Source organism: Macaca nemestrina, chromosome 9 (genome assembly GCF_043159975.1).
Source record: "Macaca nemestrina isolate mMacNem1 chromosome 9, mMacNem.hap1, whole genome shotgun sequence".
Classification (NCBI taxonomy): domain Eukaryota; kingdom Metazoa; phylum Chordata; class Mammalia; order Primates; family Cercopithecidae; genus Macaca; species Macaca nemestrina.
In genome coordinates, this window is record NC_092133.1 from 83,475,763 (window position 1) to 83,487,814 (window position 12,052).

At 55.2% G+C, this 12,052-nt stretch overlaps 1 protein-coding gene across 1 annotated transcript; it reads right to left on the bottom strand.

The window, feature by feature from the left end:
* Positions 1-819: 819 nt before the first annotated feature.
* On the bottom strand, positions 820-9,685 carry LOC105468975 (NUT family member 2D-like). Its single transcript, XM_071068868.1, has 7 exons — positions 9,552-9,685; positions 6,791-7,490; positions 4,697-4,825; positions 3,593-3,732; positions 2,766-3,151; positions 2,165-2,281; positions 820-1,827 (listed from the first exon to the last, which is right to left on the bottom strand). The coding sequence occupies exons 1-7, from the start codon at positions 9,565-9,567 to the stop codon at positions 943-945; spliced, it is 2,373 nt and encodes a 790-aa protein (XP_070924969.1). The 5' UTR covers positions 9,568-9,685; the 3' UTR covers positions 820-942.
* Positions 9,686-12,052: the final 2,367 nt, after the last annotated feature.

Below are 12,052 nucleotides of genomic sequence, written 5' to 3' on the forward strand. Positions count from 1 at the left end.
CTAACCCTGAATATATCCCAAACGTCACATCTCCAAATACCATCACGTTGGGGGTTAGGGCTTCAACACAGGAACTGTGCGGGGGGCAGGGGGGTGACATGTGTTCAGTCTGCCAGAGCCCCCCAGTCAGCCCCACTGTGCCCGTTTAGGGGCAGATTGTAGGGCTCACGTGGGACACAGAGGTGGAGGAAGCACAAGTTCTGCCTCCTAAGAATGGCTCAGCCAAAACAAGGACAGGGACAGTGGGATAGACAACAGCCAGTGGGGTAACCAGCAGGAGATCCAGGGTGTCACTTTCACCTTTAGGTGAGGAAGTTGGCTGGGCACCCCCACACACCAGAGTATGGACCACGTTCCCTTCAAACAAGGCTCATTTAACATTCCTAACTCCGGCAAAGGCGCAGTGCTCCCACCGAGCAGAACAAGAGCCAGCCAGCTCTCTCCAATCCCAGGATTTTCCAGGGATACTGATAATGATGGGAGGTTCCAAGAAGCCTCGCTAACGCAGGCAGGCCTTGTGAGTGGGTAGTGGGAGGGATCAGGGCTTCCTCAGCATCTGTCAGTCCCTGGAGCAACTGAAGGGGCTCCCTACACCAGGGGGAAAAAGTGGGACCAGCCCCTGTGGGTTCCCAGTGCCTGGCATCTCCCAGTTCCTCTGCCCACCCTCACAGATACCCTCCACAGAGCAGCACAGCCCCGAGGACAGAGGCAGCAGCCCTGAGAGCATTTTCCAACACAACTACATTTATTCACATTTACACACGAGACACCCAAGGCACTGCTTCCCACCCCCCAGCCCCTTCCCCCCAGGCCCTCCCTTCCTGCCCTCCCGTTCAGCCACCCTCTCCCTCCTCTCCCCTCCCTCTCTGCCCTCCCCATTCAGCCACCCTCTCCCTCCCCTCCCCTCCCTCCCCTACCCTCCAAAGCTAAGGCCCAGCAAGATCAGCACTGGGGAGGAAGAAGCTTTTGACTGCTTTGGGGCATCGGATTGCCAGACCCCCACCCTTGGGGACTGGCACCAGAAAATCTGCCCGGAAGCCCCTGTTGGCTACAATGCCGCTTATTCTTCTTCCTGGAGACCAAGGGGTCACCCTTTCTCTTTTGAGACTGTGAGGGACCACCCAGCCCCCAAGCCAGGGATTGCTCCCCAGAGACTCTGAGCCCAGGCCCTGGGTGGGGTGTCTTTTCAGCAGGCGATGCGCTTCTGAAGAGAGGTCGCTTCTTGGACTTTGTGGCAGGAGAGGCTGCTAGGCTGAGGCCTCTTCTCGGAGCAGATGGGGACTGAAGAGCTCCCTGGGGTCCCCACTTTTCCGGGCTGAGAAGGCCCGAGGCAGAGACAGGGCTCTGGGGTAGCCACCAGGGCAGCAGCTTATGCTGGGAACCCAAGAAGAAGGCCAGGCTGGGGAGCTCCTCCTCCTCACTTGACCCCTGAGCCAGCCCGTGTGACTCCCTGACAGGAGATCCTCCAGGGAGATCCAAGGTGTCCTTGGTCCCCAGGCCAGGGCACGTGGGTCTGTGGTCCTGGGGAGGAGAGGTTGGCCGGGCAGCTCTCAGCCCAGGGTAATCCTGACATCCTAAAAGCACAGCAGAGTCTTTGGACCTGGCCATGCCAGTGGGGGCTCTGTCTTGTCCCTGAGGGTCCCAGGCAGCCGTCTGGGGTGGACAAGTTTCCATGCCAACCCCTTGTTGGGGGTCAGGGACGTCTCTCTCTGTTCCTTGGCCAGCTGCAAATTTAGAAGAACTTGAGTCCAACCAGGCCATGCCATGACTAGGGGCTGCCCTCGCATGCTCTTTCTCCTTCAAGGGTAGGAGGCGCTTCTCCACTAGCTGTGGAAGGAAAGGGGGCACTTACTGGCACTACCCTGGGTGTGAGCAGGGCCCAGGGTGGTGGAGACCAGGACACTTGGGCGGGAGGCAGGGAAGCCTGAGGCAGCTGGGCTTTATGTCAAAGAGAGAGGGTGTGGCTCTGCCGGGCATCCCGTTGTTGGGCCTCACTGCAGCTTGCATCCTGACTCCCCTCCCTGGCTCCTCTCCATCCTACTCCCTCTGAACCTGCATCTTCCCACCCCGGAGTGGCTCCCCAAGAAGCCGAGCATCCCCAGCAGGGTGGGGTTAGACAATCAGGTGGGCCTTGTGTGCTGGGTCCCTCCTGCCCCTGGGGTACCTGGGCAAGGGTGAGTCCTTCCTCCTGCTCCAGCTCCTGGCTTAGGGCCAAGAAATCCATCTGTGGATCTGGGGAAAGCAATTCTTCCAGGAATCGGGGGTGAATGACGGCCTCCACCTGGAAACAGAAGGAAGAAGGCGTGAGCTTCCTGGGCAGGGAGTAACCCGGAGCCAAGGACACCCAGAAGAGATGCAGAAAGCTGCAAGCGCCTCGTCCCCACCCTCGTGGGGCTGTCTCATATCATGGCGACCACCAGCTACAGACACAGACCGCAGACCTGGCAGCATACGCACACACAGACAGAGACACACAAACCACACACAGACACACAAACAGACCCACATACGGCACAGGAAGACACAGACACAGTTAGCATACACACTCCACACTCACACCCACACAGACACACAAAGACACACGGTAACAAATCACAGACACAAACACACAGCAACACACAGACACACACAGTCACGTACACAGACACTCAAATCCATGGAAATACACGCACTGCTGAGTAACTAAGGAACAGAGCTTAATTCCAAGGACCTGGGAGTGCTACCCCCTGGAATCCTGCAGACCCCAGCACTCCAGGCCAGCCCACCTTGGTGACAAAGTCTTTCTGGGAACACAGCTTGTCAATGTAGCTCAGGAGGCCCGGGTCTGGGGGTGTCCAGTCCTCTTCCTGTGGCTGCTTCACTTTGCCCTCTTCCCGTTGTTTCTCGGGCTCCCCTGTGGCCCCGAGGGGAGGCCCCAGCAGCTCCTCCATGATGTCCACATACTCATGCACCACTTCTGGAGGAATCTCCTCGGGGACCTTGGTCTCCGCTGGCCTCTGGGGCCTGGGTGGTTGCAGGCGGGCCTTGGTCTCTGCTCGCCGGTGGGGCCTGCGTGGTGGCAGGCGGGCCTTGGTCTCCGCTGGCCTCTGGGGCCTGGGTGGTGGCAGGCAGGCAGTCGGGGCCTTAGGGCCGGCCTTGCTGGGAAGGTACACTGAGGCAGAGAGGGAGGAGGATGGGTGTGGTGAGGGCCACTCCTCCTGCCTGCACCACACAGGGGAGGGCAGGGCTTGGGGATGTGAAGTAGGTCCCAGGTGGGTCAGGACCACCTGAACCACTGCACCCCCGGAGGAGGCAGGAGGGGCACTGTGAGACAGCATCACTTGGGAGGAAGTTGGGAGCCACCAATATGCCGTGTACTCTCCTCGCTCATCCCTGCTTCCTGGGCAGAGCATGTGTGGAGTTTTGGATGGGCGAGGGGAGAGAGTAGCTAGGAAACTTGACCAGGTCAATACCCAACGTATGCTCCCGGAAATTGTCCTGTTGGAGGGAGAAGATCTCCCTCTTGAAGGGAAGCATGTGGTGTGGGCACGGTGGCCTCCCTTGGCCCCTTTGACCTTTGCCATGGCTCCTGTGGGAATGTGGGAAGCCATACCTGGCTGCTTGTCCGCCTCAGGGGCTGGAAGTCCTTGAGGTTCAAGCCTCGGTGGGGCCGGAGGAGGCAGGCACTGGGGCCCCTTCATCAGTTGCGATTTCTGAATCTGCATCTCCTCCTCAGCCTCAAACTCCAGGAACCTGGGGGTGAAGGAGGCCCAGGCTGTGCTGAGAGGGTCCAGACCCCCTTTCCCCAGGACCAGGCAGCGGCCGAGGGCAGGGATGGGAGGAAATGCCTCCGGTGGACTGTCCAGGCCTTCACTAGGTGCCATCCCCCAGTCCCAGGAGGGAGCTGCTCCCAGAGTTCTGGGCTCACCCTCCCTCACCCGGCCCCTGCAGAGCCCATGGCATCAACGGGGCTTCCTGACTCAAGTCAGGGCCACGATGTCCAGGAGCGTCCCAGGGGATCCCTCCTCCAGGTTTCAGCTGGCCAGGGGTGGGGTTGACGGCAGAAGGCGTCAGGGATGATGCCCAGATGCAGGAGTCCTGAGGTTGGGACTGTGGGCCCCTCAAAGATAAGCCAGGGCCACAAGGCCTGGGAGACCAATGATCAGGAAGAAGCACAAGCTGAGCCCAGAGGACAGGGCCCCTATCCCCTGAGGCTGCTGTCTGTCTTCACGGACAGGACTGCCCAGGAGCAAAGGCGGTCAGGCCAGAGATGGGGCTCACGGTGTCCTGGGCATAGGTCTCCCTGACCCAACTCCCTGGTCGGGCTGGGATGGGAGAAAACTGACTTCTGGCCACTGCTGTGAGGAGCCTGCACCCCACTCTTGTCTATAGTCACTAGCACCCCTTCTCCCCATCCCCACAGCTGGAAGTGACCCACTTTGGGCTGCGATGCTGGCTGCTCCCGCTATGACCTCCAGTGTCAAGGCAGGGGTAGGCCCCAGGCCACGCAGGGCTGCTTCCCAATAGGGCAGCACTGAGACCCCAAAGCACTCTAGGTGGTAGGAGCAGCTTCCTGAGGGAGCCAGGGGCCCAGAGTGTCTTGTGTTTGTCCACATCCTCCTCATGCTCTACGCTGAGAAGCCACCACGGCCACCGGGCCTCTGTCATTCACTCTCACCCTGCCATGCGGGCCCTGCCCCCAGGACCCCACACTCACTTTTCTGCCATCTCGTAGAAGATCATCCGGTCAAAGTTGCTTGTGTGCTGCCATTCCCGCACGGCCCGCCACAGTCCCTCCTCCAGGCTCATGGTGGGCTTCCGCCGGGCCAGGGATCGGAGAACTGGGCTGTAAACCAGTGCAGTCAGTCCCAGTCTATAAGCCCACCATTCATCCCAAGCCCACCTGGTCCCAACACCTGGTCCCTGTCCTCGCCACACCTGTCCTGCCATGTCCCTGTCCTGTTCTCCCCCAGGTGGGCTCCTCAGGCCCCAGGACACGACTGCAAGATCAAACATCAACACAAGCTACCAAGTGGCCTCTCCGTCTGCCTCTCGGGTCCTCAGGGTTGAGAAGTGAACTCAGTACTATGGGTGGAACATGTGTGCCCCCAACATTGCTGTGCTGAAGCCCTCAGGGCCAGTGTGTCAGTATTTGGAGGCAGTCAGGGTCAGAGCAGGTCATGAGCGTGGGTCCCAGTCATGGAATTGGAGCCCTGATAAGGCTGGGAGGAGATGCCAGGGCTCTTCCTCTCAGCCACAAGGGGACACAGCCAGAGGCAGCTCTCTCCAGCCAGGAAGAGGGCCCTGACCAGACACCCAATCTGCTGTCACCTTGGTCTGGGACTTCTGGCCTCTGGAACTGGGAGACATGAATGTGTCTTGATAAAGCACCCAGGCTATGGGATTTTTTACGGCAGAGCCTGAGCTGACTGAGACAGCGTGCACACAGAATGACCTGGTAGCGAGGGTTAAAGTGCAGGTTCCAGGGCCCCAGGACTGAGTATTTAACCAGCTTCCTAGGAACTCTGGAGTAAGGTAGCCCCTGGGGACGTAGCCTCAGGGTCCCGGAGCATGAGGAGCAGGAGCACATGTCCAGAACCAAAGCAGAGCCGTGTCCAAGCCCACTGCAAGCAGCCAGTTACAGCTTCCCACATTCCCACAGGAGACATGGCAAAGGCCTGTGAGCCTGGGGCAGCTCCACTCCAAGAATCAGGGTCCCCAGTGCACTGGGACTCCGCTCCAAGGGGGAATGCAACCAGTTCCACGGTGCGGGGGCAGTGAGATTGTTGGGGATGAAGATGGGGTCACCTTTCACCTACACCCCAGGCAGGGAACTTCCCTAGGGGAACGGCCAGTGTGTTGCAAGGTGGATGTGCTCAAGCTCCCGTTTGCACATCAGCGGGAAACACAGGGTCACAGAGGCACCGCAGTGTGGAGAGACGTAGGGACTGGGAATGAAACCACAAACTCTTCCAGATGCTGACGTTGCTGCCTCACAGTCACCACAGTCCACGGCCCTGGGCTGCTGGGCTCGTGGTGCACTCAGAGCTATCACTGGAGCCTGTGGCTTTGGGGAGTTCTCTCCTAGATGGCCTAGTCCTGATAATGATAGTAATGGGGACAGTAATCATAATTGCTATCATGTAATGTGTCATAGCATGTTCCAGGCACTGAGCTATGCATGTCATATGTGAGCTCAAGTCATCTCTTCACCATCCCCTGAATGAAGCATCATTGTCCCTTTTTCTGGGAGGGATTGAGGGTGAAGATGCAAATACCTGCCCAGCATAGACCCCAGTGTGGGGCCCAAGACCATCCCCCTGTGAAGGCTCCACCACCGCTGTGCTAACTGGACCTCGGCAGAACTGCGGGAATGTACCAGGTTCCATCTGGGCCCTGCAGCTCCTCCTCCCAGCCTGATGTGATGTGCTCCTGGCCATCAATACTGGGTTCAAGGGGAGGCACTGGGGTGTGTACTCAAAGACCTAAACCCAAACCGTAGCTCACGTCACACCAGAAACCCTCTCTGACCTGGGTCTTCTGTAAACATTGTTGTGAAAATTATTGAAAGTAAGGATTGACTGGACTCATGGGACAGTGACGGGCAGTTGAGATGAGGCCCCTGACAGTCTGTCCTGAGCCGCAGCCAGATTAATGTTGTTGAAAATGTACCTTCCCATAGTGCAACCCATCACCCTCACAACCGCCCTGCAAGCTCCCCTGAACAGCGGATGAACAAGCTCTCCTGTCCATCCAGCAGCCTCTTTACATGTGAGCTGCAGGACAGCTCCGGAGCCCCGAGGGCACTCACATGAGGAAGCAGGAAAGTGCTTCGGTGTCAGGACTCTGGGGAAGGTGCCTCCGGGCCAGGGGCTTGTAGTTCTGCCAGAGTCGGAAGTTCTCATAGACACTCCTGGGGTTACAGGAGTTGTCCGGCGGGGACTTAGCCTGGGAGGAAGCCAGGCTGCCCTCTCCATGAGCCCCTTGAGGGCATGGCTCAGCATTCGCTGGAGACACGATGGGGGGTATCTGGGCAGCTGGTGGTGGTGGTGGTGGAAGAGGAAGGCCCTGGGACCAGCCTCCCTCACAGGCCTGGGTGCCCCCAACCACCTGGGCAGCCACAACAGGCACCACAGGAGTAGCTGCCAGGAGTAGGGGAGGCGGACACACGACACCTCCGCAGAGGGTGACTGGAGCCTGCCAGACGAGGGGGGCCTGAGTTAGGACCAAGGTCTGCGCCTGAGGGGCCTTCACAGGCCCCACCTCTGTCCTCATCTGGACAAAGACGTTGGAAGCCGCGGCCCCACTTGGGCCGTGACCATCCTGTCCTGCCACCAGAGATGTGCTGGGGAAGGCAGGCAGCACCAGTGGGCCGCCTGTAGGAACCCCTGCAGTCATGAGGGGTGGCCCCTGTGCTGGGCGGGGAGCAGGTGTGGCGAAGGGCAGAGCCGTGAACACAGACAGGGATGTTCCAGGGTTCATGGTCACGCCTGGTCCCAGCACTGGGTATGCTGTGGAAACAAAGGAAAGAGGTGAATGAGCTGGGGTCTCCAGATCCACACTAGTCACTGGGGAATCAGAGGGGAGTCCCAACGGCTGAGGGCATGTGACGGGGAAACTGTGCAGCTTGTAAGTGTCCCTGAGTGTGCATCGTATGCTCTCTTCATCCATGGGAGAGTCGCTCCACTAGAGAGCCTGGCCCCGGTCACCAAGACTCCCTGACCCCTGTCCCCAAGAACCAACAGCTAAGCCTTCGCTGCCCGAGGGTCTCCCTGGGAGTCCCTGGCAGACCCTGTCAGCCTCACAGGATCTCCCAAGCCATGGGTCAGGGATGAGTCTCTCAGTAGCTTGGTGGTCCTCAGCGTGCTCAGCAACAGGTGTGGGGCCTACCCCAGGGCAATGCTTGGCACTCAGAAGGCCGACAGGAAGTCAGGAGCTTCCGAATATTATGGCCCCATCTCCTCTTCAATCAGCCTTTTCCTGAAGCTCTTGTAAACCCCTGTCTTTCCTAGCTCAAACACAACAAAAGAAAACCACTGGATGGAAATCTTTCCCAAGCCAGTGCCCTACGAACCCTGAAGATAATCCATAACTCGTCATGCCCAGCATACAAGTGATTGTCCTGGCACCACCAACAGCAAGTACTAAATAGGGGTCAGATTCGGGCCACCCTTTCCTCAGTACTTGATGGTCCCAGCTGCCAATCAGGAAGCTCTGTTCCCAGGGAGAGGTCTGAGAGGCAGTTTTGGAGTCCCCTGAGATAGTGTCACTGCACAGCCAACAACAGCTGCACACGATTAGAACACAGCCAGCAAATGGTGACCAGCAGGGCTATCAGGGGAGGTGTCTAGGGATTTTCACAGCTGCTGCTCAGGTTACAATAGGTAGTGGGATAAGGAGCCCATCTCTGGTCCTTCTCCTTTGAGCTCCCAATAACTGAACATAGTGGCCAACCAAGAACAAGAGGTTCTTGGGCCACGGGCCAGGGAAGGCAAAGTTGTCTGGAACTCATCTCTATTCACTAGCACCTCCTGCAGTCTCTAGTCAAGGGGAATAAGGGATACAGCACATGCACCTCATCATTCAGGACGCACATCCTAACTTGAATAATAATATTAAGAGAACCATCTTCCTATTTTTGTGCTACTCTCCTTCCTCTACTCAAGGTGTAGAGGAAGGAGTAGAAACCAGCCTTTCCAGACCCTTCCACTGAGAACCAGCAAGAATCCACACCTGTCCCCCATTCATGAGGCTGTATAAATGGAATAGGAGCAAATTCTTCATCTCCACAGTAACACAAAGTGCAGAGGACAGGCCATGAGCTAGCAGACAAGAGGAAGTGCGTCTGAAGACCTAGGCTTCCGCAAAAGGTCAAGCAATTCAGAACAACTCAGGAAGCCCAGGCCCTGTGTTGCCTGAACTTCCCCATCTGTCCCCACCCCTGTTAAATCAAAGCCAACAGCTACCTGAACTGACAGAGAAGCCAGCTGTGGGAGGGAGCTGAGAGGCTCCAGGCTGTGGCAGTTACGGCAGCCCCCAGGCTCGCTCACCCAGAGGTTGTCACTAGAAGGTCTGTCACAGTCAACCCACCCAACAGTTTTCCGGCTGAGACCACTTCTCCCCACTCCTCCCTAAGATCTAGAAAACTCCAGTCTAAATCCCTCTGAACACTATGGAAGGGCACCTTCCAGGTGCCTGAAGACACGGCACAGGACTCAAGCTTGCCTGTCATCCTCCCGGGGCCACCAGCACAACACGATCCCACCACTCCCTACAAACACACAATGACATGACCTGTCTCCCTCTAGAAAGGATCAATCCATCCACTCCAACCTTTCCCCTACATGATGTATTCCCCCAAGCATCTTGGTCCACCTCTAAGGATTCGTCCTCCCTAACCACAGACTCAGGGTGCCATGGCCATCCCCAGGTGTGATGTCCTTGGGGACACCCAGTGCTCCCTCCCTCAACATCAGCCCTATCAACTGTCCCCAGGGGCAGTGTCAAATTTGAATTCCCAAGGAGTTGAGGCATGGCAGACTCGGATAATGCCCCCATCCCTACAGGCTCACCTCCATTTGAAGCCATCCCCTCAGGCTGGGCACTGACCACCGCTGTCTGGCAGTTTCCGCAATGAGAAAAGTCAAGGGTAGGAGCAAGAGAGTGACCTGGCTCAGCAGATGCTCCTGAGTCCAAGTGGAGCAGGGAAAATTTGAATGTAAATAGGTTTGGAACATAGGCCCCCAGACATTCTGCAGAGGGGGAGGGGCAGTGGGTAGCTGGTAGGGGTGGGGGACATTCTGTGAACGGCTTCAGCCATTAGGCAAGAACCTGAGTTTCCCTTCCAACTGGACGGCAGCAACACAGATGGTGTGCATCTCTTTAGGCAACTTTCAAATTGTCCTGACTCACAGCAAAAGCTAATACCTGATTTCCCCTTTACTTCCATTCTTTATCAACAGACCTCCTTTTGTGCCAGTCAACCCATGCTCCTTCCCACTTTGGCTCTTTCCCACTCTTGATGAATTTCAACAGGGGATGCACTTCCCGAACACAATTCAGAACATGTTTTCAGTCTGAAAACACAGGGGTTCTTAGGAAGGCAAGGGGACTGGGTGTTTGAAATCCGAATGGTCTCAGCTGATCCAGGCTATTAGGTGGTTGTGTGCTCATCATTGTTTCAGAAGCAATCCTTGTGCCCCCAGGTCATGTATGTTGCTGGAATCTCTGTCCACACCAGCAGGCCAGCCTTACTTCCCATCCCCTTTGCTGGAAAGCCTCAATCCAGGAAAGAGTGGCTATGCGACCTATAGCACCAAGACCAGAAATCCTTTCATTTTGTTTCCCAGCATACTGTGCTGGTGTTAAATATTTATTTTTTGTCTTTTGAATGATTTTAATTTAACCAAGCAATACTTTTGCATGGTTCCAAATTCAAACTGTGCACAGTGGAATAGGCAATGACCAGCCTTCCTCCCCTCTCTTTTCCCTGGCCACCACATTTTCTTTCTTGGAGGAAACAGGTGTTATCTGATTGTTTTTCATCTTTCCAGAGATATATTATGCAATCAAAAGCATAATGAAGCTATTTTTGCTGTCTAAAAATGCTTTCAGGTTTTTTGGGGTAAAAATTAATATATTAGTATGATCCAATGTTTTCTTCATATTTATAATGACTAGTAATGTGGCTCCTCTATTTCTGTAGGTAAATTCCTAGGATAAGACATTGTTCCATTCCTTCAAATCAAAAGAATAGAGTGGCAGGATTTAGCAAGTATGAATAATGAATACCAAGTGGAATTTGAACTCAAGATAAACAGTGAATTAGTTTTTATTATAATTGTGATCCATGTGATATTTAGAGTATACTTTTACAAAAAAATTCTGTTTTTCCTTTATCTGTGTTAGTCACATTTCACTGGGATCTTGCACTTTATCTGGTAACTCTTCCCAAAAAAGTGCAACATATGAAGTGATTATTGTTAACTCTCCACTGTGAGAGTGAGAACTTGCAGTAAGGAGACTCAGGTGTGAATCTTGGCTTCACCACAAAACACAACCATTGCAGAAAACAATAGCAGGCTGATTTGATGAGAGGAAGTCAGGAGTAGCCATTATACCCTTCTCAGCTTCCAGGTTTAGTGGCAGCAAGCACAGTTGTAAGGGACAGGAGGGCAGAACACCATCTTTTTCTTTCCTAACATAAAGCAGCTTACAATTCCTAGAGCTGTGGTTTCTCCAGGAGTTAGAAATCCACAACCCATGTTCATTCTAAGACACGCCAGGATGCTATCCACCAATGTCCCATCCCCATTCCCATGCATCCCCTCACATGTGTGAATCCTGGCTGGCCTCTGTCAGCTCACTGTTGGCTTCATCTTCACCATACGTTCTTGCTGTTTGGAATCTAGTGTCATCGCACGTGCTTCTCTGCGTGGGAATTATTGTAGCCTGTCTTTAAAAAAACTTCATTCTCATTTTCACACTGAGAATCACTGTCCGTTTATCAGCGTCAAAATGACAGGAAAGAACACTCATGTTCTGTGTTGTGAACAAGGGGAGTGATAGGAAACCGGTCAAAGGAGATGAGGAGTGAGTACTCAGAGCACAGCAACAAAATCTTCGGAGACACACACGTCATTCCCTGCTGGGCGGGGTAATTTTGCACTGATGGGAGGGTGTTGGGGAACGGAACAGGCCTTCAGCCAGACTGGTGCACATTGCTAACATTCACTGAAACACACCCTGTTGGCACTTACGAAGCGTTTACCCCTTCTGAAGACATTTGGACTCAAGAAAGGCAGAGTTGCAGGAAAATGTAACAGGGACCACACTGCAGGGGCAGGCGGTGGATTGCAAGTCTCAAGCCCAGGGTTCTCCCCTCCTTGCCCCAGTTGTGTGAGGTCATTCCTAACTCCTATCCAATATCCTCATGAATTGTTGGTTTTGTCCCAACTCTAAACCTGAATGGTCCAGCAAGCATTTCTATGAAATGCCTCCACAGTGGCCACTGGGAGGGGAGTGACCTCCACACAGTGACTGCCTGTTTGGGTGCTCCCAGGCCTTTTGTCCT

Bases quoted from the DNA above. Each gene is read 5' to 3' on its own strand.
- LOC105468975 (XM_071068868.1), bottom strand. The intron at 3,152-3,592 runs GTATGGCTTCCC...TCTCTGCCTCAG, and splicing joins TGAGGCGGACAAGCAGCCAG to TGTACCTTCCCAGCAAGGCC. The intron at 1,828-2,164 runs GTACCCCAGGGG...TTCCTTCCACAG, and splicing joins AAGGACTCACCCTTGCCCAG to CTAGTGGAGAAGCGCCTCCT.